This window comes from Saimiri boliviensis, chromosome 17 (assembly GCF_048565385.1).
Source record: "Saimiri boliviensis isolate mSaiBol1 chromosome 17, mSaiBol1.pri, whole genome shotgun sequence".
Lineage (NCBI taxonomy): Eukaryota > Metazoa > Chordata > Mammalia > Primates > Cebidae > Saimiri > Saimiri boliviensis.
Genome location: NC_133465.1, coordinates 48,065,338 through 48,092,802, shown reverse-complemented (window position 1 = coordinate 48,092,802; position 27,465 = coordinate 48,065,338). Strand labels below are relative to the sequence as shown.

Genomic DNA, 27,465 nt, shown 5'->3' with positions numbered 1-27,465 from the left:
TCTGTGGGCTAGAGATAGTAGTCTGGAATCTGCTGAGTGAGCTGGTGGCAACTGTAATGCAGTCAGAGAAATCAACATTATGTAGGCCAGCACAGTGGCCGACACCTGTAATCCCAGCATTTTGGGAGGCAGAAGTGGGCAGATTGCTTGAGTGTCAGAGTTCAAGACCTACCTATGCAGCATGATGAAACCCTGTCTCTACAAAAAATAAAAAATTAGCTGGTGTGGTGGCTCATGTCTGTAATCCCAGCACTTTGGGAGGTCAAGGCGGGTGGATTGCTTGAGACCAGGAATTCGAGACCAGCCTGACCATCAATGGTGAAACCCCGTCACCACTAAAAATACAAAATTAGCCAGGTGTGGTGGCAGGTGCCTGTAATCCCAGCTACTCAGGAGGCTGAGGCAGGAGAATCACTTGAACCCAGAAGCGGAGGTTACAGTGAGCTGCGATAACAACACTGCATTCCAGCCCGGATGACACAGTGAGACTCTGTTTCAAATAAATAAATACAATGCAATACAATAAAACAAATAAAATAAAAAATTAGCCAGGCATGCTGACATGTGCCTGTAGTCTCAGCTACTCAGGAGGCTGAGGTAGAAGGTTGGCTTAACCCTGGGCAGCAGAGTGAGACCCTGTCTCAAAAAAAAAAAAAAAAAAATACTATGCACGTAAATACAACGCATCCAAAGGAACATAGCCAGTAGGAATAGAGCAGTCACTATTAGAAGGTCACTAAACACAATTTGATGTCAGAGTGGACAGAATATTAGGTTATTCTCAGGCCAGATTCAATTTATACCTCGCAAGAAGGCCAAGTCACAAGGATTTCCAAGGAACCACACTAGACTTCAGTTTAAGGTTGTCTCCTGGCTCGGGGGTAGGCGACCCACTTGAGCTATCTTACCCATGGTTGTGTCTTAGAAGTAGAAGTAGTAACCTGGCCTCCTTTAGCTCCTTGACCGAAACTCCATTCTACTCATCTCGACTTCATCCTTTCCAGGCACCCTGGGAACCTATTTATACCATCCCTGTGGCCAGTGCTATCTGTGATTATTCATTTCCATCCTTGGGGCCCAGGCTGATGGGGTATTCCTTTTTTGTTTGTTTTTGTTTTTTTGTTTTGTTTTGTTTTTTGAGACTGAGTCTTGCTTTGTCTCCTGGCTGGAGTGCAGTGTCTCGATCTCGACTCACTGCAACCTCCACCTCCCGGGTTTAAGTGATTCTCCTGCCTCAGCCTCCCAAGTGGCTGGAATTACAGGCGCGCATCACCACACCCAGCTAATTTTTGTACTTTTAGTAGAGATGGGATTTTGCCACGTTGGCCAGGCTGGTCTTGAACTCCTGACCTCAAATGATCCATTCTCCCAAAGTGCTGGGATTACAGGCGTGAGCCACCACACCCAGCCGTATATTCCTTACAGAGCCATTTTCAGAACTTGGAATTGATGTGGGCACCAGAGAAAATTCGAGAGAGAAAATTTCTGTAGGTTCAGAAATCCTAAAGAAGGATGGGACATGGAATGGGAATTCTCAGGGAGAACGGTGTGTCAGGGGAACCAAGACAGACAACCTTCAAGTCTTTGGGTGAGATTTAGGACTGTTTGGTCCAGTGTTTGCCTCATTGTCCCAGTATTAGGTTGAGGATCAGTGAGGACCTCTCTCAGCTCCTCACCACCTCCTTCTCGCCATCTCTTGACTGTGGCTGTGCTCCTGTGTCATTGCAAAGTTGTCTTAGAGGAACACGTCCAGTTGGCAACTTTTATTCTGTGGGTGACCTTCCAGCTGTGCCGGTTCTGACCGCACCCTTTTCCCGACTGACTTTGCAGGTCAGGCCTTGGAACTGCCGTACCTTCCGCTGATAATCTGTTTCATGCAGCTGTCTACAGATCCAGTTCATGACTCACGACTATTATTTGATCTGGCAGGATGTAAAATACTTGTAGTCACCAGTTTGTTTCCATTCAGGTGCTGATGGCATCTTGTATAATGTGTCTCTTGGGAAAATTTCCAAAGGATCAAATATCAGAAATTCGGCTACATCAAGCCCTTTGGTTTCTGATACTGTAAGCTAGTTGGTGTAAGGATCTTGGGATAGGCCAGGCCCGGTGGCTCACACCTGTAATCCTGGCACTTTAGGAGGCTGAGACTGGCAGATCACTTGAACTCAGGAGTTCAAGACCAGCCTGGGCAATATGGCTAAACCCTATCTCTACAAAAAAATTACAAAAAAAAATTAGCTGGGCATGGCGGCGCATGCCTGTAATCCCAGCTACTCAGGAGGCTGAGGCAGGAGAATTGCCTGAACCCAGGAGGCGGAGGTTGTGGTGAACCAAGATCCATTTTTTGTGGAGACAGGGTTTCACCATGTTGCCCAGGCTGTTCTCAAACTCCTGGGCTGAAGCAATACCACTGCCTTGGCCTCCCAAAGTGTTGGGATTACAGGCGTAAGCCACCGTGCTCAGCCAGACAATTTACATTTTGAAACATTTTATTTTGAATTTTAGAAAACCAAACCAAAGCATGTGATTATATGCAAAACTTGTTTTTATGTTCAGCAGTCCATCCCTAGCATTTCGAGTATGTGTTCATTACTTTAAGAGTTTCATTGAGGCCAGATGGGGTGGCAGGCACCCGTAGTCCCTAGCTACTCGGGAGGCTGAGGCAGGAGGATTACTTGAGTCTAGGAATTTTTAAAAATTATTGGGGAGAGATCCAAGATGGCTGATCACTAGCAGCTCGGGATTGTAGCTCCCACTGAAAGCGCAAAGAAGGAGAGGACGCCACACCTTCACATGAATTCTTGTTGCTCACGCACCAGGAGATTCCCAGCGGAGGAGCCCCACGGGTCGCCAGCGCGACTCTTGTGACCGGCGAGGCGGTTTTGCCGGCGCCTCGGAGCGTTGGTTCTCGGTGCAGAGTCGGAAAAGCACCCTCAATCTTAACGCCGCTGATTTAGTCGGTGCAGTGGGTTGCTCAGATTTCGGCGCTGAGAATCAGTAAGTTGGACGTCCACTCAGAAACCCAATTACAAAGACGGTAATTATAAAGACCACAGATGGATAAATCTACAACGAAGGGAGGAAAACGGTCAAAAAAGGCTGAGAATACCCAAGATCAGAGCGCCTCTTCCTCAGCAGGGGATCCCAGTTCCTCATCAGCAACGAAACAAGGCTTGATGGAGAACGAGTGGGTTCCAATTACAGAAGCAGGCTTCAAAACGTGGATAATAAGAAACTTCTCTGAATTAAAAGAACTTGTTATAACACAATCTAAAGAAACTAAGAACTTTGAAAAAAGGTTTGATGAAATGTCAACAAGAATACAAAATTTAGAGAGGAAAATAAGTGAATTGATGGAGCTGAAAAACACAATACAAAAACTACGTGAAGTATGTACAAGTTTTAACAGCCGAATTGATCAAGCAGAAGAAAGGATATCAGAGGTCGAAGATCAACTCAATGAAATAAAACAAGAAGACAAGACGAGAGAAAAAAGGATAAAAAGGAACGAGCAAAGTCTCCAAGAAATATGGGACTATGTGAAAAGACCTAATCTACGCTTGATAGGTGTACCTGAATGTGACGAAGAGAATGAATCCAAGCTGGAAAATACGCTTCAGGACATTATTCAGGAAAATTTTCCCAGCCTAGTAAGGCAGGATAATATTCAACTCCAGGTAATACAGAGAACACCACAGAGATATTCCTCAAGAAGAGCAACTCCAAGGCACATAATCGTCAGATTCACCAGGGTTGAAATGAAGGAGAAAATACTAAGGGCAGCCAGAGAGAAAGGTCAGGTTACCCACAAAGGGAAGCCTATCAGACTTACAGCAGATCTCTCAGCAGAAACCCTACAAGCCAGAAGAGAGTGGGGGCCAATATTCAACATCCTTAAAGAAAAGAATTTTCAACCCAGAATGTCACATCCAGCCAAGCTAAGCTTCACATGTGAAGGAAAAATAAAGTTTTTTGTGAATAAGCAAGCACTCAGAGATTTCATCACCACCAGGCCTGCTTTGCAAGAGCTTCTGAAAGAACTACTACACATATGAAAGGAACAAACAGTATCAGCCTTTCTAAAAAAATTATCAAAAAGAGCATCAATATAATGAAGAATCTACATCAACTAATGGACAAAATAGCCAGCTAAAGACAGTATTAAACTCACATATATTATTATTAATTCTAAATTTAAACTGACTAAATCCCCCAATCCAAAGACAGGCAATTTGAATAAAAAACCAAAACCCATCAGTATGCTGCATCCAGATCCATCTCACATTCAAGGATACACAAAGACTCTAAACAAGGGATGGAGAAAGATTTACCAACCAAACAGAGAGCTAAAATAAATAAATAAAAAGCAGAAGTTACAATTAAGCAATAAAGATCAAAAGAAGCAAAGAAGGACATTATATAATGATAAAAGGATCAATGCAACAACAAGAAGAGCTAAAGATCCTAAATATATACGCACCCAATACAGGAATACCTAGACATATAGGACTTATAAAGAGACTTAGACTCCCACATAATAATAGTGGGAGACTTCAACATTAATATTAGACAGATCAATGAGACAGAAAATTAACAACGATATTCAGGTCTTGAACTTAGATCTGGAACAAGTAAATGTAATTAACATTTATAGAACTCTCCACTTTAAATACACAAAATATACACTCTTATCAGTACCACATCATATCAATTTAGAAGTTTAAATGAAATCTTGGTTGGCTCCTTGTTTGTTATTCTCTTCCCACATTTTCTTTCATGTCTCCATTATTAAAGACAATTATAGGCATACCCATATTTAGACTGCATTCTAGCCTGGGCAATAAAGCAATACCCCCATCCTCTCTCCCTCTTTCTCTTTCTCTTTCTTCCTCTTCTTAAAAAAAAAAAAAAAGGTTTATAAAAACTCATTGTACAAGACCTTAAAATTATGTGATTCAAATGGGCAATATGTAGCAATATGTTAATCTTTGATCCACCAATCGCACTCTTGGGAATTTATTCCAAGGACCAAAATGTATACAGCAACTCTATATATTAAAATAAGTATTAATAATACCAGGTTTTGAAATGACCACAATGTCCAGTAGTAGGAAAAAAAAAAAAAAAGAAAATTACCATTGTTCCGCAAACATTTCCTATTCATCTTCTTTACATATTTTTTAGCATTGTCTAACCCTCTTCAGTAAAAAAAAAAAAAAAAAAAAAAAAAAAAAAAAAAAAAAAAAAAAAATTATTATTATTATTTTTTTCTGAGACGGAGTTTCGCTCTTGTTACCCAGGCTGGAGTGCAATGGCACGATCTCGGCTCAACGCAACCTCTGCCTCCTGGGTTCAGGCAATTCTCCTGCCTCAGCCTCCTGAGTAGCTGGGATTACAAGCATGCGCCACCATGCCCAGCTAATTTTTTGTATTTTTAGTAGAGACGGGGTTTCACCATGTTGACCGGGATGGTCTCGATCTCTTGACCTCGTGATCCACTCGTCTCGGCCTCCCAAAGTGCTGGGATTACAGGCGTGAGCCACCGCGCCCAGCTAAATTATTTTTTTTATGGCATTTTAGGTTTTGGGATATATCTGAAGAACATGCAAGATTGTTGCATAGGTACACACATGGCAGTGTGATTTGCTGCCTTCCTCCCCATCACCTATATCTGGCATTTCTCCCCATGTTATCTCTCCCCAACTCCCCACCCACCGCTGTCCCTCCCCTGTTTCCCCCCAACAGACCCCAGTGTGTGATGCTCCCCTCCCTGTGTCCATGTGTTCTCATTGTTCAACACCCGCCTATGAGTGAGAACATGCAGTGTTTGATTTTCTGTTCTTGTGTCAGTTTGCTGAGAATGATGGTTTCCTGGTTCATCCATGTCCCGACAAAGGACATGAACTCATCGTTTTTGATGGCTGCATTATATATATATTTTAAGATGGAGTCTCACTCTTGTGATTCATCCTGGAGTGCGATGTAGACATCTCCGCTCACTGCAACCTCCGCCTCCTGGGTTCAAGCGATTCTCCTGCCTCAGCCTCCCAAAGAGCTAAGATTACAGGCACCCACCAGGATGACCAGCTAATTTTTATATTTTTAGTAGACAGGGTTTCACCATGTTGTCCATGCTGGTCCCAAACTCCTGACGTTAGGTGATCTGCCCACCTCAGCCTCCCAAAGTGCTGGGTTTACAGGCTGAGCTCAGGAATTTGAGGCTGCAGTGAGCTATAATCATGCCACTGCACTCCAGCCTAGGTGACAGTGTGAGACCTTGTCTCCTAAAAATCAAACAAAAAAACAAGACTTCTGTTGAAATACTTTACGTCTATTTATATTGCATATTAATGTATATAATTGTATATTATAAAAATATATTTTATATTATAAAAATATATTTTATAATACTTGTACACTAGTTAATATATTGTAGAAAGTTCATTTAGAATGTTAACTTTTCTTGTTGGTCATGGTATGGAAAATAGCAAGATTGTTTCTTTGCTTGCTGTTCTTTTGTAGTTCTAAACTTGGATCAAATATATCCACTTTTTTTTTTTTTTTTTTTTGAGATAGGATCTCCCTCTGTTGCCCAGGCTAGAGTGCAGTGGCACAATCAGTTTATTGTAGCCTTGAACTTCTGGGCTCAAGCAATCCTCTTTACTCCAGCCTCTGGAGTAGCTAGGAATACAGGCACTTGCCACCAGGCCTGGCTTATTTTTTTAATAATTTTTTGTGTGTGTGTGTGGAGACAGGGTCTTGCTATGTTGCCTAAGCTGGTCTCAAACTCCTGGCCTCTACTGATCCTCTGAACTTGGTCTCCAAAAGTGCTGGGATTACAGGCATGAGTACCTGAGCTCCAATTGTGTTTGAAATAACCCTAAACACTCACGTCTCCCATAGTTTTCAGAAAGAGAGTAAAAGTCTGCAAAATAAGAATGTGTTGGTCTCCACCACCAAGCAATTAGATTTCTCCTTCTGTTCTGTTATTGTCCTCTCTGTTTTTCATATCTACCTTATTGTCATTTACCATCTGTGGGTGCTTTACCTCTAGCTTCTTTTCCTGTTTTCTTCTACTTATTTACACTTAAAATTACTTCTTTCTGATTATAAAAGTAATACATATTCATTATAGACCATTTGGAAAATATAGAAAACAAAAAGAAAGGCCAGGTGCAGTGGCTCATGCCTGTAATCCCAGTACTTTGTGAGGCCAAAGCAGGTGGGTCACTTGAAGCCAGGAGTTAGAGATCAGCCTGGGCAATCTAGTGAGACCCCATTTCTAAAAAAAAAAAAAAAAAAAAAAAAATTAGCCAGGTGTGGTGGTGCCATCTGTAGTCCCAGGTAACTTGGCACTCTGAGGTGGGAGGATTGTTTGAACACAGGAGTTCGAGGTTAACATGAACTATGATTGTACCACTGTACTCTGGCCTGAGTGACAGAGCAAGACTCTATCTCTAAACAACAACAACAAAATCCCCCAAAACCACTGAATGTTTTTTGTTTTGTTTTGTTTTGTTTTTCACTTAAAAAAGTGCCAATTTGGCCGGGTGTGGTGGCTCACACCTGTAATCCTAGCACTTTGGGAGGCCAGGGCAGGCAGATCACCTTAGGTCAGGAGTTCGAGACCAGCTTGGCTAACATGGTGAAACCCCGTTTCTACTAAAAATTCAAATAAATTAACCGGGCATGGTGGCACACGTCTGTAATCCCAGCTATTCGGGAAGCTAAAACACAGATTTTTATTTTTGAAACAAGCTCTTGCTCTGTCACTCAGGCTGGAGTGCAGTGGTGTGATCTCAGCTCACTGCAACCTCTGCTCCTGGGTTCAAGTATCCTCTTGCCTCACTGCAACCTCTCCCTCCTGGGCTCAAGTATCCTCCTGCCTCAGCCCCCCAAATAGCTGGGACCACAGGTGCACACCACCATGCCTGGCTAATTTTTGTATATTTTCTAGAGATGGGGTTTTGCTATATTGCCCAGGTTATTCTCAAACTCCTGGACTCAAGCAATTTCACTGCCTTAGCCTCCCAAAGTGCTGGGACTATAGGTGTAAGCTGCTGCGCCCAGCCCTAAAACACAGATTTCATCATGTCCCTTCTCACTTAAGAACCTGCAACTGAGGCCAAGTCCAGAGGCTTATGCCTATAATGCCAGCACTTTGGGAACCTGGGGCAGAAGGATCTCTTGAGGCCAAGAGTTCAATACCAGCTTGGGAAACATAGGGAGACCTTGTCTCTACAATTTAAAAAATTAGCCAAGCATGGTGGCGCACACCAGTGGTCCCAGCTATTTGGGAGGCAGAGGCAGGAGGATCACTTTAGCCCAGGCTGAACTGAGCCATGATTGTGCCACAGTACTCCAGCCTGGGAAACAGAGGGACACCCTGTCTCAAAAATAAAACCCAGGCCGGGCTCAGTGGCTCAAGCCTGTAGTCCCAGCACTTTGGGAGGCCGAGGTGGGTGGATCACGAGGTTGAGAGATCAAGACCATCCTGGTCAACATGGTGAAACACCATCTCTACTAAAAATACAAAAAATTAGCTGGGCATGGTGGCACGTGCCTGTAATCCCAGCTACTCAGGAGGCTGAGGCAGGAGGTTGCTGTGAGCCGAGATTGCGCCATTGCACTCCAGCCTGGGTAACAAGAGCGAAACTCCGTCTCAAAAAAATAAAAAATAAATAAAACCCAAAGGGCCAGGCACGGTGTCTCATGCCTGTAATCCCAGCACTTTGGGTGGCCAAGGCAGGTGTATCACCTGAGGTCAGGAGACCAGTCTGACCAATATGGTAAAACCCTATCTCTACTAAAATACAAAAGTAAGCTGGGTGTGGTGGTGTGCACCTGTAGTCCCAGCTACGTGGGAGGCTGAGACAGGAGAATTGCTTGAACCCAGGAGGCAGAGGTTGCAGCGAGCCAAGATCATGCCACTCCACTCCAGCCTGGGCAACAGAGTGAGACTGTCTCAAATAAATAAATAAACCCCAAAAACCAACAACTGTGATTCAGGTTGCATCACCTCTGAGTACTTCTTAGTGGGTGTGGAGGAAAGAGTATATTGATTTGGAGCCAGAGGACCTGAGGTCTAGTGTGTCTTTTATGTACCAGCTGTGTGATGTTGGACAAATCACTTAACCTTCCTGAACCCATTTCCCTATGATGATATGACAAAATACCATCCTCAAAAGCCCCAGATAATGAATGCATGTGCAAGTGCATCATGCAGGGTAAAACACTATCCAAACGGTAACGATGCTACGTCACCCCTCTAGTATAAGTGGGAACCCCTTGAGGTAGGGTCCATTTTGAAGCTTAGTGCTGAGCAACTCAATCTTCGTTTTTAAATAAATGCTTGCTTAATTCATGAACAAATATCTGCCAGGCCTTAATTCCGCCCTGATTATTTGTATGTACTGCTGTGCAATTTTCTTTTTTTCTTTTCTTTTTTTTTGAGACGGAGTTTCACTCTTGTTACCCAGGCTGGAGTGCAATGGCGCGATCTCAGCTCACCGCAACCTCCGCCTCCTGGGTTCAGGCAATTCTCCCGCCTCAGCCTCCTGAGTAGCTGGGATTACAGGCACGTGCCACCATGCCCAGCTAATTTTTTGTATTTTTAGTAGAGACGGGGTTTCACCATGTTAACCAGGATGGTCTCGATCTTTTGACCTCGTGATCCACCCGCCTCGGCCTCCCAAAGTGCTGGGATTACAGGCTTGAGCCACCGCGCCCGGCCTGCTGTGCAATTTTCTAATCATTCTCCATGGTGGTCTTTCATTTAGGGTGACCAACTGTCCTGGTTTTCCTAGGACAGGGAATGTGGGGATTTCAGGGGGGGACGGGTTGTTGACTTTTTTTTTTTTTTGTCCCCGTCATGGCATGTTTTTGTTTTTGTTTTTGTAGGGGAGCAGGATCTCACCTCTTGCCCGGGTTGGAGAACAGTAGTGTGATTGCAGCTCACTGTAGTCTTGACCTTCTGGACTCAAGCGTTCCTCCCGCCTCAGCTTAAGAAGTAGCAGGGACCACCAGTATGTACCATCATGCCTGGCTAATTTTAAAACTTTTTTTTTTTTTTTTGAGATGGAGTCTCGCTCTGTCACCCAGGCTGTAGTGCAGTGGCACAATCTTGGCTCGCTGCAACCTCCATCTCCTGCATTCAAGCAATCCTCCTGCCTCAGTCTTCCAAGTAGCTAGGATTACAGGTGCACCATCAATTTTTTTTATTTTTCATAGAGACAGGGTTTCACTGTGTTGGTCAGGCTGGTCTTGAACTCCTGGCCTCCAGTGATTCACTCGCCTCGACCTCCAAAGTGCTGGGATTACAGGCATGAACTATGGCACTTGTCCAAATTTAATTAAATCTTATAAGTAATATATTAGTAATTCAGAATGTCAATTTCAAATATTTCTGTTACTTTCCTAGGGCAGCCCCTTTCCTGCTTAAGATACATGAGAATGAATGGAAAGGGAGCAAGTGCTGGAGGCGGCCGTTACTTGGGGGTGAGTTGTATGCTGGATTTCAATGGACTCTCCACTGAGGAGCCCATTTTCTAGGGAAATCTAGAATGTTTGCAACTGGTGGAGACCAGGATAAAGCTTAATGGACTTACCCACCAACTCTTTGTCCAGTGTCTCTGCTTACCACATGCTCCCCACCCACCGCATGTGCTCACCACCTCTTCACATCTCACTTTCCAAAGTTACAGCCTCTAAGTTTCAGATTCATTTACACAGCTCTATTTTTGCCTATGTGCTTCCTGATATAGATCTCTGTGTCATGCATGTTTGAGGGTCCCCGTGGTCACATCACACTGGAGCCTGGGGACATTACATTAGCTTTAAATGGCTAATTTTCTCTTATTAGTTGCAGAGAAGTTTCTGTTCCAGGCGTGAGCACTGGCCAGACTCCGGGCTTTCTCTCCAATGCTTCTGCAGCAGTCTTTGTCTCTCAGTGGCTTACAGTTTCTGCAGCGGTCTTTGTCTCTCAATTGCTTCTGTGGCTTACAGCCTCTCACGCCACAGGGACTTTTCACTACCAGCACCACCTGCTGTCCTGATTCCCACAGGCCTCCCTCCCTTCCCACCTGGCCTCCGAGCTGCCCTCTAGTTGACACACTTAGGGGTTTGCAGGCTGGCCAAGAACAGGGAGGGGCTGCCCTGGTTTGGGGTGATGGGTGATCTGGAAATAGCCTTGGGGGAGGGATCTGGTTCTGAAGTTAGCACAGAAGGCTTTGTCTTTGCTTATGATGCCTGACACTCAGCAGTCAGGAAAAAGGGGTGTCTTTGCAGGTCCGTTTCCCCACCAGGGTATGTATTCACCCCTCTGGGTTGGTGGCTACGGTACGAACCAGACATAACTTTTACTCTGGACTACCTGGTGTTTTCTTCTGCCTGGGGGCTTTACATGCTACTTAACTGGATCCTCCAAAGGAGGGCCTGGGTGTTGATTATGACCTGGAGGTGGGCCTGCTGGCCACACACATATAGCAGCCTCGCTAGAGGGGCCAGCTTGTGATCCCCCACTCAGCACCAGCAACTCGTGCAGGTGCCTGGAAAAACTAAAGCGAGGTTGGCCATCAAGGGCAGGGAAGGAACGGTGGAAGACTGAGGCAAGGAATCTAGTGGTGCAGAAGTAGGAGAGGAGCTAAGGGACCAGGTGCATACTGGTTTTCACTGAAGTCATCTTCCTTTCTTCTGGAAGAAAAGGCAGCTGGTTCACACCAACCGGGCTGCCTGTCCCTGAGTCAGCCCCCTGGACACTGGTAACTGATAGTGACAGGCTGCTTGTCTTGGCTGTGATGATAACAGGCTTGTGGCCTCTCTACCACCCCTGTCAGCCTAGGGCCTGGCTTCTGATGGCCTGTTCCCTGCCCATCAGTCCTGAAAGGGTCCCCTCTGTTCATAGGGGTCTGGCCTGTATATTACTCTTTTTGTTCATGTAGAACTTTATGAAAGATAAACAGGTGCATGCTTACCTGGCAGGGGAGATAACCATGAAAGATAAACAGATTCACAGAAGGAAAAGTATATTCCCAGGCCAACAATAGTGAGCAACTACAGTTTTCCCTTGGTACCCACACGGCATTGGTTCTAGGACATCCTCTTGTATAGTACTTTAAATCACCTCTAGATTACCTGAGATACCTAATACAAGGTAAATGTTATGTTAATCGTTATACTGTATTATTTTTTAGTTATTTTATTTTAAAAATACCTACCACTTAGGCCGGGCGCGGTGGCTCAAGCCTGTAATCCCAGCACTTTGGGAGGCCGAGGCGGGTGGATCACGAGGTCAAGAGATCGAGACCATCCTGGTCAACATGGTGAAACCCCATCTCTACTAAAAATACAAAAAATTAGCTGGGCATGGTGGCACGTGCCTGTAATCCCAGCTACTCAGGAGGCTGAGGCAGGAGAATTGCCTGAACCCAGGAGGCGGAGGTTGTGGTGAGCCGAGATCGTGCCATTGCACTCCAGCCTGGGTAACAAGAGCGAAACTCCGTCTCAAAAAAAAAAAAAAAAAAAAAAAAAAAAAAAAAAAAAAAACCTACCACTCCATAGGGTTGTGAAGATTGAACAAAATAATGTACTTCTCACAGCATGTGTGCATATTAGCTGTCACTATAATACATCTGGGTATCTAAGAGCCAAATAGGGCCCCGACAATCCTCCATGCTCTAGGGAAAACCTGCTTTGCCCTTTTTATCCTGAAGATTTAGGTGGTGTGCACCTGTGGTCCCAGCTACTTAGGAGGCTGAGACAGGAAGATTGCCTGAGCCAGGGAGGTTGAGGCTGCAGTGAGCCATGATTATGCCACTGCCCTGCAGCCTGGGTGACAGAGTGAGACCCTGTCTCAAAATAATAATAATCCTGAAGACTTCGGCCTCTATGTATTTACTACCTCCCTGCAATCTTCCACCAGAAGTAGAAGGCACTGGCCATTTAAATTACTAGCGACCACTGGAGAAGAGAATTATGGTGCCTTAGCTGTGGAACCGCTTACGGCCCTGCTTAGAGTCTAGGCTTTAGATTTAGTCTGTTGACTTGATGCTACTAAACTCTAACTGCCTGAACCAGCGGCTCTCCTGGACTGCTTGCTAGAAGCTTAAAGGCATTTGGTTGGACTCCATTGCTTGTTCACGGCCTAGTGGCAGGGTGGTGGCCTCAGGCCTGAGGTTGTGATGAACTGGACACTCTGATGTGGAAACATGAAACTGGTGGAATATTCACGGTTTTCAGTAAGGGTGGAAGGGAACAGGGACCCAGAAAGGGTCAGATGGATAATAAGGTATTATCTGTAGGCCTTTTTACCCTGGAAAGGAATTTCAGGTGGGTTAAACCCCACCAGCATTCTCCAAAACTAGGCAGAAGAAAAATCTAGGGGAAACTGTTTGTTCAGAAATGAAGATGCTGGAAGTGGGCGAGGACCCTGTCAGAGTGATGGAGAAAGAACAGGCATCCCCATCGTCTCCAGAACCCACAGGCTTCAAAGGGACCAGTGACTTGATTTATATCCAGTGCTTTATTAAAGATAAATAGTCTTATAAGAGGAGAAGTACATCTGTTCGCAGACCAACAGAGAATGTATGTGTATGAGAAAGAGATGCATGAGGTCCCTGATCTGTGCTCTGAGGAGGTGGTCAGTCAGGCAGGGCCTGGGCCAACCAGTAAGGCAGATGAGGGTCCCTGTCCTGGGGGACTCACTGCTCCTGGGTGCCCCAGGAGATGTAGTCTGGCCGTGTGGCTGCATGGTACTCATCAATGAGCTGCTGCACAATCTCCCTGGATGTGTCCATCTCATCAAAGTTTTCCTTGAACATGTCCTCCTTGCGGAACTGCTCCAGGAAGGCCTCCCGCTTCCGCAGCTTGTCATATTGGCGACAGGTTCTCTCAAAGAGCTTGGGGTGTGCAGAAAACAGGGATTACATAGAATATTGAAGAATAATATGGCCCAGAAAGCTGGGAACCAAGGCTGGGCTATGCCCACAGCAAAAAGCTAAAAGCAGGGGCAGCAGATGCCGAGAGGTGAGATATAATCAGGAGACTGATTCAGGGAAAAAAGGTGCAAACTGTGAGACTCACCGAGGAGATGCTGGTGTGGTTGGCCATCATGAGCCCGCTGACCCGGTGGGCCGAGGGCAGGTAGGGAGACTTCCTCGACAGGGCCACCTGGATGCTGGCGGGGCCCCATGGGATGAAGTTGGCCAACTTCCGTTCCCGGATCCTCTGCAGGCTCTTGTGGACCTGGGGTAGGCACAGGAGCAGTGGAAGTGGCCTCTCCTCTACCCCTGTGGGTCCAGGGTGCGGGATGAAGGGGCCTCCCCTACCTGTGTGGGGTCCACCTCTCCCTGGATGATGTTGAGGATGGCGATGTAGCAGTGGTTGGTCTGGCGGTCTCGGCCTGTGGACACCATCACATTCTTGGGCTGCAGGAGCCGCCTCATGACATCCAGGACCGTGGTCTTCCTCACGCTGGCCACCTGATGGACAGTGAAACGGGGCCCCAGCCAGGGCTCAGGACACAGTCCCCCTTTGGCTTCTTTTTGGCAGAAACCAAAGGCAGAGGGGAAGTAGAGAGCAAGTCAACAAGAAAGTCGCCTGCAAAGCTCCTGGGGCAGAGGGGAGGAGAGAAAGGCTAGGGCAGGGCCTGCTGGGCCCAGGGCTGGCCTGGCCTGGGACACTGAGGCTGCTCTTACTGACTGGTCCGTAGTGAGTGGGGTATAGCCGGTCATGAGGAAGTGGAGCCGCGGAGTGGGGATGAGTGAGGCGATGAGGCCGATGAGGTCATTGTTCATGTAGCCGGGATAGCGCAGGGTGGTGGTGCTGGCCGACATGATGGTGGACACCTGGGGACAGGGGTGCCACGTCATGGGCCTTGGCCTGAATGGGACCTCCCTTCCCCAGATGACCCTCCAGCAAGGAGGGCTTCCAGTCCAAAGGAGTCCAGCAGTGGGGGCCCACCAGCTGGTTGATCTGGGAGAAGGATGGGTTCTGGATGTGCAGGCGGTCTGTGGCAATCCGGTTCAGGGCTGTGTTGTCCAGCACCACCTGCGGGGACAGAAGAAGGTAGCAGATTGATGGGGATAAGAAAAACAGGAACTCTGCCTGGCCCTAGGCTCTGAAGCTTAATTTCCTTTGAGCTTCGCATCCAGAGAGACCCACTAGAAAGGTATTTGCACTGACCTAGGGGCAAAGGAGGGCTCAAGATGTTTTTTTTAATTTTTCTTTTCTTCTTAATTATTTAAACAGTTTTGGGTTTTTTTTTTTTTTTTTTGAGACAGGGTCTCGCTTTGTTACCCAGGCTGGAGTGCAGTCAGTGGCACGATCTCACCTTACTGCAACCTCTGCTTCTGAGGCTCAAGTGATCCTCTGCCTCAGCCCCCCAAGTAGCTGGGACTACAGGCACATACTACCAACCCCGACTAATTTTTGTATTTTTAGTAGGTAGGGATTTCACCATGTTGCCCAGACTGGTCTCAAACTCCAAGACTCAAGCGATCCAACCACCTTGGCCTCCCAAAGTGCTGAGATTACAGGCATGAGCCACTGCGCCTGGCTAAAGTGGATTTTTTAAAATACATGAAAAGGATTTAATAGACCTGAAGGGGTGTGGGGTGTTGAGTTGAGAGAGGCAGAATCCAGGACTCACCACACAGTCTGCGTTCTGCGTCAGCCTCTTGAGCGTGAGGAGTGAATTGTAAGGCTGGACCACCACGTCGCTCATCTCGTCCTGGTTGGGAAACACTGAGTATGTCTGTACCAGCTTCTTAGGATACCTGGTAGGGGTTGGGGAAAGGATCAGGGCAACAGACTGAAGGTGTGGTAAACACGGTGCTCCCTAACAACTGTCCAGAAGCAGCTAAATCTTGATGTCGAAACTGGGGTGGGGTCAGATCAGTAGAGAAGGGAGACTTGACTTTTGGAAGTCTGTAACCCTACGTGGGGGAGGGAGGGCAGAGACATCTTAGAATCTGGGCTTCCAACTCCACACTCCCTGGACTTTGATCCAGGGCTCAGATTCTAGGCTCCAGTTCCCACTGCTGGGAGTGTGATGGGATTCTCAGTCACTGTAACTTCCTTTTCCTCTCTAAAGGAGGGAATAGAACTCTTTCCTGCCCCAGCAAACAGGGAGTTATACCTGCTGGGTCCCCTAGTCATTTAGGAAGCCAAGTTGGTGACCCTTCCTAATCCCCAAACACAAACTTACCTGTCATTCAGCCGTTCTAAGAGGTAGGAGCCCAGGCCAGAGCCTGTCCCCCCAGCAATGGAGTGACACAGCACAAAGCCCTGAATGGGGAAGGGGCAGTCAGTGTCCAGGAATCTAGTGGCAGGATTTCAAACTAGACCCATCTCATAATTTTTCAGGACTCCCATTTTCACGAGCCCTTCTTTTCCCTCCAGTACCCTCACTTATACAGCTTAGGTGACTGCCTTCTTTCCAGCAAGGCCTGGTAGCTTCTGTCCAGTGCAAAGGGTACATGAGTGGGTCTTGTTCCTAATAGGTCGCTTCTAGAGGGTGTTGCCAAGCCTTGCCTATGTCAGCTCCTACCAGCATTCCTGGGGCACTTACCTCTAGACTGTCACTACCATCTGCCTCTCGGTCTATGATGTCAAAAATGTCCTCGTGGATCTTCTCTCCCTGTACAGACATAGGGAGGGTCAGAGTGGGAGAGAACCATGGAAGGACTCTGACCTCAGGAAAGCAACCCTCGACTTACCTTATAGCACCAGAAGTCCTTTTATGGAGCATAGCTGCCTGCTTTTTATCTACACTGAGAGGCAGTATGGTGCAGTGGTTACAAGAAAGCACTGTACAACCTGGATTACCTGTGTTCATACATTAACTCTATTATTATTATTATTTTTTTTGGAGATGCAGTCTCACTCTGTCACCCAGGCTGGAGTGCAGTGGTGCGATCTCAGCTCATAGCAACCTCTGCCTCCTGGGTTCAAGCAACTCTCCTGCCTCAGCCTCCTGAGTAGCTGGGATTACAGTCACCATGCCCAGCTAATTTTTGTATTTTTAGTAGAGATGGGGTTTCATCATGTTGGCCTGGCTGGTCTTCAACTCCTGACCTCAGGTGATCCGCCAGCCTTGGCCTCCCAAAGTGCTGGGATTACAGGCAACAGCCACCACACCTGGCCCATTGGCTCTACTTCTATGTAGCTCTGGGCAGCCTATTTGATTGCTCTGTGCCTCCGTTTCCTCATCTGTACAGTGAAGGTAATAATACAGATCCATATACCCTTATCTAACAGTGTTGAGGCAGTTATGTTTTGGAATTCAAAATATTTTAGATTTTAGAAAAGTATTATGGTATAAATAATATAGGTTAAATACAATTCCAGTGGGAGTCAGAAGTACATTAATCGAACATATTAGTATTTCTGTAATAAAAATCATCAGTAATGACAATAAGTTGGATAAAAACTATAAAACAGCCTGTCTTCATTGAGATTCGTTTTTGCTGCTAAACTAGTTAGGAAATGTCCTTTGGTTTCATGGCTTTTTGGATCCTGGAAAGGCAGATAAGGGACTGTGGACCTGTAGTACTTACTTCTAGGGTTGTTGGAAGCTTTTAAAAAATTAATATCTGTAAAGCACTTAGAATGGCCTGGCACACTGCATTAGCTAGTGTAGATGCTTGACAATATGACATAGTCCACTTCCTGCAGCCAGGTCTCTCCCTCCAGCATTCTTACATCCCTCATCTGGTTTCCTTTCTCTCGGAGACATCATAGGGCCAGTCCCTACACAGGGAGTTGTGGGCCCTGCCAGGGAATAGGAAACAACCTGGGAGAATCCACTGGCCCAGTTGTTGCCAGCCCCTCCTCCGTGCTCCGACAGGTAGATGTTCTCTGGGTTGTAGAGCTTGGCATAGGGGGAGTTGAGGATGGAGTGGATCACCCGGGGCTCCAGGTCCAGCAGCACGGCCCGCGGGATGTAGTGCTCGTCATCTGCCTGTCAGGGAGAGTCCAGGAGGAAGCCCAGTCAGCCAGGGCGGCCCAAGTCCTAGGGCCTCCCAACTCTGGCTCCCTCTGGCCCTCCCTCCTCGAGCCAGCCGCCTGGCCCCTTTGCCCAGCGGGGCTCCCAGTACCAGGCCACTCCCTTCCCTTCCGGTCCCTTGGGCCACTGCCGCCCCCGGCCAAGTCGCTGGCGGCACCTGGTAGAAAAAGACGTCCTTGCGGTCAGTGCCCTCGGTGGCAAACTCCTCCACGATGCCCTCGGGGCTGATACCATGCTCGGCGCACAGCTGTTTCCAGAACTCGAACCCAACTGGGGGGAAGGGGTGGGGAGGGGGAGAAAGAAGATATCTAGGTCGGGGCAGGTTCCCATCAAGAGCTGGGGGACTGGGCGCCGGCGTCCTGGGATCAGAAGTCAAGCCGCAGGACTGTCCCGTGTCTGAGGAAAGGACTGTACGCCAGGCACTGGGCAGCGGAGGGCCCCTCGGGGTTAAGAAGGCAAGTGGACATTGGTTCAGGGATGTCTCGCCTTTCAGAGAACTACAATTCTGGCAAGGACAGATGGAGTCCAGGATCCCACAGCGAGATCCCATGAACCCTAAGGAACCGGGCTAGCTGAAGGGCCGGAGTTTCGCTCACTCTGATTGCCGCACTGGCCCAACTGTAGGGTGATGATTTCCCTCGGCATCGCTCCTCAGTCACGGGCGTTGCAGCAGCTCCCGCCGCACGCCAGCCCGCTCGCCGCAAGACGCACGCGCCGAACAACCAGCTCCACCCACAGACTTCCTCCGCTCCAATGAGAACCGAGTTCTGGCAGTGAATGGCACATCCTTAAGCACTGGCCTTCAGTCATCCATATTGCGCGTGCGCAGCTCCTTACAGGGCTAGGCGCCTCCGCGCGGGCGTTGTACTTTGACGCAGCGTCCTCCCTCCTCTCTGGGTGGACGCGTGCCTGGGCCTGCGCGGAAGCGCGTCGCGGTGCGAAGCGACCTCCCCCGTTCAGTCGCGCATCTGCGCAGTTGCTGTTATTGTGACTATCGGGCCACGGCCCCGGATGTTGTGGCTGCCGGGGGGAGATGGCGGAGGCTGAGGGGGTGGCTCCTACCCCAGGCCCGGCTTCGGGGTCCACTTTCAGGGGCCACCGAGATGTGTCAGGCTCCTGGGAGCGGGACCAGCAGGTTGAGGCGGCGCAGCGGGCCCTGGTGGAGGTGCTGGGGCCTTACGAGCCTTTGCTGAGTCGAGTGCAGGCAGCCCTGGTGTGGGAACGGCCAGCCAGGAGCGCCCTGTGGTGCCTGGGGCTGAACGCGGCTTTCTGGTGAGAGAACTGGACCCTCGGAAACCCTCAGAGTCTCGAATTCGTCGGTTCCTCTAGGGCTCTACTTCACGCCTGCCCTGATTTCTTCGCTCCACTGGCTCCTTCCTGTATCTGCCTAATTTTGCCTCACCTCCTTCCACTCCATCCCGCGCGCAGGCTTCGGTACCCCAGTTCTTCCCAGGGCGGTCCACCGGTCTTCTCTGCTTTACCTACGCCCGCACCCCCGCCCCGCACTTCTGGCGGGAGCTTCTGGTAACCCCTTGAGCCTCTCGGGAGTGAACGAGGGCGCCTCTTTGGAGCCCAGGAAAGCTGCGACCCTTTAAAGCCATCACTTCCTTTCTCTTGTCTGCTCAAGTGCAAGTTGTAGATTGTTTCCAGAGGTTTTACTAGTTATCGTTGGGAGTAGAGGCGTGAGGTCTTGCAAAGGTATCCATAGGTGTGATTTTAAAACAATTTTGAGCGTTTCGCCTGAATTAGCATGTTATATATCAAGGAAGGAAGTTTATGAAGTCCGAGATTCAGTGTGAGCCCCTAAAGCTGAAATTTCAAAGAAAATTACAAGCTTTTAAAGAACAGTTAGGAAATGATGATGGGGATTTCACCCGTTTCAAAGCCACCTGTGATTGTAACTCCTCCCTGTTCCAAGGAATTGGAGAGGCATGGTTTATAGGCAAGGAAATCGAGGAGGTCTAATAGTGTGTGTGTTTTCCTGAGCTGGAAAAGTGGCGCTATAAATATGCTTTATATGTATGTGTCGTGCTTTGTGAACACGGAACTACTGCTGCTTTCAGTTGTTCATCACCTAAAGTGGACCTAGGACTTCATAGGATCTACCAATCATAGTTTTGGATTTATTCAAAACGAGGGAGGTTCCAAGGGAACTGAATTATAGGGGGCCTTCTGCAACTGCATGGATTAGGACTATTCCGGATAAGCCTGAAACAACAAAATGTGTGTGTTTTTTAAATGTGTTTGGTTAAAAATAGGTTTCCCCTTAAATTTAGTGGTTTTGAAATAAAAATATTGATTATCCTTTGAAAGATTTTCAGTAAGCTGAAGCAGAGCAAATAATTCCAAGTTCATTGACCCGAAGTCAGTGTTCAGCTATTAAGCTAATCCTCTCCAAGTTTGAAAGAGACCCAGTTAAAGGTGTCACAGTAGTCTCTGGCATTTGTGGCCTCCAGAGTCTTTAGCAAACTTTATGGTAAACTTTTGCTACTATATTCTTCGTTTATTTTTGGTAGTGCTTTTTCCTCTTTTTTTTTTTTTTTTTTTTTTTCTCTGAGACGGAGTTTCACTTTTGTTACCCAGGCTGGAGTGCAATGGCGCGATCTTGGCTCACCGCAACCTCCGTTTCCTGGGTTCAAGCAATTCTCCTGCCTCAGCCTCCTGAGTAACTGGGATTACAGGCACGCGCCACCATGCCCAGCTAATTTTTTGTATTTTTAGTAGAGACGGGGTTTCACCATGTTGACCAGGATGGTCTCGATCTCTTGACCTCGTGATCCACCCGCTTCGGCCTCCCAAAGTGCTGGGATTACAGGCTTGAGCCACCGCACCCAGCCCTTTTTTTTTTTTTTTTTTTTTTTTTTTGAGACAAGATCTTGCTCTGTCACCCAGGCTGGTGTGTAATGGTATGATCTCAGCTCATTACAACCTCCACTTCCTGGGCTCAAACAATCCTCCCACCTCAGTCTCCGTAGTAGTTGGGACCACAGGTGCACACCTTCCTGCATGGCTAATTTTTAAAATTTTTTGTAGAGACAGGGTCTCACTATATTGCCCAGGCAGGTGAACTCCTAGGCTCTGGTGATCCTCCTGCCTTGGCCTCCCAAAGTCCTGGGATTATAGGCAGTAGCCACCATGTTCAGCCAGGTGCTTCTTCCTTGACCCCTAGGTACTGATTCCCATTGCTCTGTGTCAGAAATCCTTCACTATAGCACCTCACTGAAGAGTGTTATCCAGTCAAAATGTTTCCCACAGTGGTTTTGGTACCCCTAGCAAGAAGGCTCATCCTCATTAAACCAATTTGTATCAAAGTATGACTACCTGATTAAAAAAAAAAAAACACTTTATCAGGGTATAAATGGATTTTATTTTATTTTATTGATACAGAGTTTCGCTCTTGTTGCCCAGGCCGGAGTGCAGTGGTGGGATCTCGGCTCACTGCAACCTCCACCTCTCGGGTTCAAGCAATTCTCCTGCCCCAGCCTTCGGAGTAGCTGAGATTACAGGCATGTGCCACCACGACCAGCTAATTTTGTATTTGTAGTAGAGACAGGGTTTCTCCATGTTGGTCAGGCTGGTCTTGAGCTCCTGACCTCAGATGATTGGCCCACCTCAGCCTCCCAAAGTGCTGGGATTACAGGTGTGAGCCACTGTGCCCGGCCTATTTTTTTATTTTTTAATTGTTATTTATTTATTTTTGAGACAGGGTCTCACTGTGATCCAGGCTGGAGTGCAGTGGCGTGATCTCAGCTCACAGCAAGTGATCATCTCTCCTTAGCTTCCTGAGTAGCTGGGACTACAGGCAAAAGCCACCAATGCCTGGCTAATTTTTGCATTTTTTTGTAGAGACAGGGTTTCACCAGGTTGCCCAGGCCATCTTGAACTCCTGAGCTCATCACACTTTAAGATGTGGGAGAGAGATAACAAAATTAGGATGTGACTTTTTTTTTTTTTTAAGACACAGTCTCTCTCTCTTGCCCAGGCTGGAGTGCAATGGTGCTATCTTGGCTCAGTGCAACTTCTGCCTCCCAGATTCGAGCCATTCTCCCACCTCAACCTCCTGAGTAGGTGGGATTACAGGCACCCGCCATCATGCCTGGCCAATTTTTGTATTTTTAGTAGAAACAGTGTTTCACCTTGTTGGCCAGGCTGGTCTTGAACTTCTGACGTCAGGTGATCTACTTGCCTTGGCCTCCCAACGTGCTGGGATTACAGGTGTAAGCCACTGCACTGTACCGAGCCTTAAATGGATTTTAAACCAAAGATTTATTAATGCAAATGAATTGGTAGCACATATGTTGTTTTTTTTGAGGAGGGGACCTTTCATCTGCAGCTTGTCTGAGAGGTTTCTGAAGCAGAATATGAGGTTGAGGTCTGCACATAAGGAGCTGCTGTGACTGGGACATATCTTTAGATGTTACAGCTAGCTTTAATTTGCTGGCCCCTACCAGTGTATACTTAAGCTTGTTAATATGCTATGTTTAGAGGCTTACTCAGAACCCATTTTGTACTCTGGGTCTCTTAAAGCATTGCTGTAATTGGTCTTTATCTCTGGCATTTCCTAGTAACTTGCCTGCTGTGTATCCAGAACACAGTTACTCTTGTTACAGTTTAATCACACTTTAAGAAGGTGCAGGAGAGAGTTGGGCGTGGTGGCTCACACCTGTAATCCCAGCACTTTGGGAGGCCAAGGCGGGTAGATCACGAGGTCAAGAGATCGAGTCCATCCTGGTCAACATGGTGAAACCCCGTCTCTACTAAAAATACAAAACATTAGCTGGGCATGGTGGCACGTGCCTGTAATCCCAGCTACTCAGGAGGCTGAGGCAGGAGAATTGCCTGAACCCAGGAGGCAGAGGTTGCGGTGAGCTGAGATAGCGCCATTGCACTCCAGCCTGGGTAACAAGAACGAAACTCAAAAAAAAAAAAAAAAAAAAAAAGAACAAAACTCCATCTCAAAAGAAAAAAAAAAAAAGAAGGTGCAGGAGAGAGAGAACAAAATGAGGATGTGTTTTTGTTTTTTTTTTTTGACAGAGTCTCACTCTGTTACCCAGTCCGGAGTGCAATGGCGCAATCTTGGCTCACTGCAACTTCTAACTCCCAGGTTCAAGTGATTCTCCCACCTCAGCCTCCTGAGTAGCTGGGATTGCAGGCACCCACCATCATGCCTGGCTAATTTTTGTAGTTTTAATAGAGATGGGGTTTCACCATGTTGACCAGGTTGGTCTTGAACTCCTGACCTCAGGTGAGCCACCTGCCTCAGCCTCCCAAAGTGCTGTGATGGCAGGCGTGAGCCACTGCACCCAGCCGAGGATGTGACTCTTGAGACTGAAATAACAGTTGGGTACGCCATTTCTGGAGAGGACTTCTGCCTGTGAAAGGTACAGATAGTGTTAAGTCTCCAGAAACCTGGATAGTCTGGCATTGGCTTTCACAGAATTGTTTGGGGGAAATGAGCTTCCTTGGTCGGTAATTAGAGATTTAAAATGAAATTTGGACTTCACATTCTATAGTGTCATACTGAGTGTGAGTGTTAACATTTTGCTTAGGAATGTTGAAGAGTGACTGTCAGTTCTCAAACATTGTAAATATTTGGGAAAGGGAGGAGGATCATTAGCTCAAGTCAGAAAAGTCAAATCTGAAATACTTAGTTACTCTTTTATTATTTGTATTGAATGATGTCACAAAAATGGCATATCATTAACTGAGATTTTTATGCATTTTGAGGTATTAGAAGATTGGATAGGAGTACAAAAAAACCCATCAGAATTCAGGTAGGTAGCTCTTAATTTTCAGTGTTTTGTATCCTTAGTCATATTTTGCTGTACCTCTGAATATGCCCTCTTACATATTAAAAAAATGGAGATAGATGTAGATATCTTGTCACTATAGTATTTCAAGGTTTTCAGACTTTTTTTTTTTCAGGTTCAGAGAATTTATGGTGGCCATATCAGAGATCTTCCAGCCTAGATTACTTCTGGTCACTAATCTGTTATCTCTAGGACGGTAATAGAAATGTCAGGCCATTCCTTCTAATCGCTTGTGTTTTCATTAGCTTCAATCTCGTCTGTAGATGAGTGATTTGGGGGAAGAATATGAGAGTCAGCAAGCGTGTATCCTGACAGGATCAGAAAAGAACAGGTTTGGGTAACTTTTTGGTTTGACTCCTACTCTGAGATTAGAGGAGGGTAAATGAACCCTCAAAATCTGTGAACTCCAAGCTCCCTCTCCCACCTAAGATGAAGAGCATGTAGTTCAAGGAGGGATATGTAACTGCTGAGCCCTTTTCCAGTTTTTGTTTTTTTTTTGCAGGGCGGGGGTGATGGTGTGTGTGGTGGGGTCAGGTCTCACTCTGTTGCCCAGGCTGGAGTGCAGTGGCACAATCATAGCTCACTGCAACCTCTACCTCCTGGGCTCGAGCAGTGCACCTGCCTCAGTCATCCTAGTAGCTGGGACTAGAGACACATGCCACTGGGCCCAGCCTATTTAAAAAAAAAAATTTTTTTTTTGAGACGGAGTCTCACTGTTACCCAGGCTAGAGTGCAGTGGTTTGATCTCGGCTCGCTGCCACCTCTGCCGCTCTGGTTCAAGTGATTCCCTTGCCTCAGCCTCCCGAAAAGCTGGAATTACACAAGTTCCTGACACTGTGCCTGGCTAATTTTTGTATTTTTAGTAGAGACAGGTTTCACCATCTTGGCCAGGCTGGTCTTGAACTCCTGACCTCGTGGTCCACCTGCTTTGGCCTCCAAAAGTGTTGGGATTACAGGCGTGAGCCATCTCGCCTAGTCAAAAAAATTGTTGTAGAGGCAGAGTCTCACTGTGGTGCCCAGGCTGGTCTCAGACTCCTCAGTTCTAACAGTCCTCCCAATTTGGCATCCTAAAGTGCTAGGATTACAGGCATGACCCACTGCACCTTGACTGCTTTCTGGTTTTTAACAATCTGTGAGGCTGGGCACGGTGGCTCACACCTGTAATCCCAGCACTTTGGGAGCCCGAGGCAGGTGGATCACGAGGTCAACGGTTCAAGACCAGCCTGACCAACATGGTGAAACTCCATCTCTACTAAAAATACAAAAATGAGCTGGGCATGCCTGTAATTCCAGCTACTTGGGAGGCTAAGGCAGGAGAATCGCTTGAACCTGGGAGACAGAGGTTGTGGAGAACTGAGATTATGCCACTGCACTCCACCCTAGGCGACAAAACCAGTCTCCGTCTCAAAACAAAAGAAAAAAAGAAAAACAATCTGTGAATCTACGTACTCTTTGAATTAGTAATATTGTTTTAGACCAATTCACTAGCTGAGTTCCTGTAGAGATCTCTGTTGGGATCTGTTTTTACAGTCGCTGGTCTCAGTCAACCATGCTGTGTTTCTAGGAGGTTATTATAGAATTTATTATTTCACAAATGAAATGTAAAAATTGTCTCTTTCCTCCCCCCCCAAAAAAATTTTTTTTTAAATGACCTAGGAAGTGATTAAAGGTATATAGCAATTCTGATTTAGAAGGTTAGGATTTGAGTAAATAATAATAGGAACAAGAAATGGAAGAGGGGACCCATTTAAGTAGAGATATTTGTTCTCTAAAAATATCTACACGTCAAATTTCAAATGAAAGCTGTTGAGCAAATGTTCCTGATGGTAGTCTTTGCAGGGTTCTTATCTTTGTTAGCCAAGAAGACACCCAAGGATGCCTTGGTTTAGTCCCCTTTGCCTTTAGTTTTTATCTGCCCTAATTGTAAGGTTGAGTACTTTTTCTCTACTGTCAGCAGCTAGCTGGTTTCATTTCTGGTTTGGTTTGGTTTGGTTTGGTTTGGTTTGACAAGCAGAAACTATCACTACATGATATAGGTTGTGTTAATTTTTCCTTTGAATTTACTGGTGACTTGGGCTTATTAACCAAGCAGTCATAAGTGCTGTACAGTTACAGGCTTTCTGTCCCTGTAGAATGGGTTGCTTTGTTTTCAAGTGCCCTCGAGACAAGCTTACTTTGTAATGACAAAGGAACCTAGAAATTGTGTCTTTGATTGAAAAGAGACATGCGTTCATTATTTTATGATTATAGCAAACTTTAATTTACTGGTAATAGTAGTGAGTCTCCATGGTATAGTTAACTACAAAAGATTATGTTTGGTTCTGGAATTTCTCACGATGTTTCTGGACACCAGTTGCTATTCTAGGGATAGTTTATTTAGACTGATAATTTAATTGGATTTTAGCCCCTGACAAAGTGGAGGGACAGTTCACAAAAGGGAAAAAAAAAATCAATGGATATATAAAATTTCACTCTCACAGATAATAAAATAATTTAAATATATGTAAATGGCAATGATTTACTAATTTCTCTCTTAAGGTTTTGTGAGGGTTTTTTATTTTTTGTTTTTTATTTTGAGACAGGGTCTAACTATTGCCCAGGTTTGAGAGCAGTGAGATGATCATGGCTCACTGCAACCTCCTGGGCTCAAGCCGTCTTCCCACGTCAGCCTCTCAGGTAGCGGGGACTACAGATGTGTCACCATACCTGGCTAATTTTTTTTGTATTTTTCGTGGAGACAGGGTTTCACCATGTTGCCCAGGCTGGTCTTGAACTCCTGTGCTCCAGCAATCCACCTACCTTGGCCTCCCAAAGTGCTCAGATTACAGGTATGAGCCACCACGCCTGGCCTTAAGTATTTTTAATGGTTATATTTAATTCTGGGAAAATATGGAAAAATGGGCATATGGCTGGTAGTAGCATAAATTGCACAGCCTTTCTAGCAAGTAGTTTGGTAACATATTTTAAGCCATTTAAGAAGTTAGTATCTTTTCCAGGGCTGTGGGAAATGGAGAATGAATGCTAGTGGGTATGGGTTTCTTTTGGAGTGATGAAAATGTTCTAAAATTAGATAATAGTGTTAGTTGTACAGCTCTGTGAATATACTAAAAACTATTGAATTGGACAATTTTTTGTTTTCATCTTTGCTGCTGGTAGATGAATTGGATGATTTAAAAGGGAATTTTATAGTATATAAACCATGATCTCAATAAAACAATTTTCTTTCTTTTTTTTTTGGAGGCAGAGTCTTGCTCTGTGGCCCAGGCTAGAGTGTAGTGGCACCATCTCAGCTCACTGCAACCTCTGCCTCCCAAGTTCAAGCGATTCTCCTGCCTTAGCCTCCTGAGTAGCTGGGACTACAGGTGTGCACCACCATGCCCAACTAATTTTTGTATATTTAATATAGAGAGAGTTTCACAAGTTGGCCAGGGTGGTCTTGAACTCTTGACCTCAAGTGATCCACCTGCCTCAGCCTCCCAAAGTGCAGATGTGAGCCACCTTGCCCAACCAATAAAACTATTTGTTTAAAAAAAAGTTAATACCAACACTCCGTCTCAAAAAAAAAAGAAGTTGGAAACTTTTTAGTTTATTTATTTATTTATTTTGAGATGGAGTCTTGCCGGCCAGGCATGGTGGCTCACGCCTGTA

The 27,465-nt window shown here is 46.3% G+C and overlaps 2 protein-coding genes across 5 annotated transcripts in view; one reads left to right on the top strand and one right to left on the bottom strand.

Annotated features, from left to right (window-relative positions):
- The first annotated feature begins 10,444 nt into the window (after nucleotides 1-10,444).
- RETREG3 (reticulophagy regulator family member 3) overlaps nucleotides 10,445-27,465 on the top strand; it is a 40,063-nt gene continuing 23,042 nt past the window's right edge. Inside the window, exons 1-2 of one of the 4 annotated variants that reach the window (XM_074388741.1) lie at nucleotides 19,205-19,279; nucleotides 26,559-26,645. Coding sequence is in view for 2 of the 4 variants with exons in the window: in XM_003942755.4 (XP_003942804.1) it covers nucleotides 19,041-19,279 (239 nt within the window). In the remaining 2 variants the exon portion in view is untranslated. Of the gene's footprint in view, nucleotides 10,501-18,955; nucleotides 19,280-23,734; nucleotides 23,782-26,558; nucleotides 26,646-27,465 lie in introns of those variants that run through there. The other 3 variants (XM_010330599.3, XM_074388740.1, XM_003942755.4) reach the window with 3 other exon arrangements.
- TUBG1 (tubulin gamma 1) lies at nucleotides 13,504-18,733 on the bottom strand. Its single transcript, XM_039476004.2, has 11 exons — nucleotides 18,604-18,733; nucleotides 18,165-18,277; nucleotides 17,795-17,962; nucleotides 16,571-16,639; nucleotides 16,208-16,287; nucleotides 15,650-15,776; nucleotides 14,962-15,048; nucleotides 14,697-14,846; nucleotides 14,328-14,480; nucleotides 14,083-14,244; nucleotides 13,504-13,898 (listed from the first exon to the last, which is right to left on the bottom strand). Exons 1-11 carry the CDS (start codon nucleotides 18,650-18,652, stop codon nucleotides 13,701-13,703), a joined length of 1,356 nt encoding a protein of 451 aa, XP_039331938.1. The 5' UTR covers nucleotides 18,653-18,733; the 3' UTR covers nucleotides 13,504-13,700.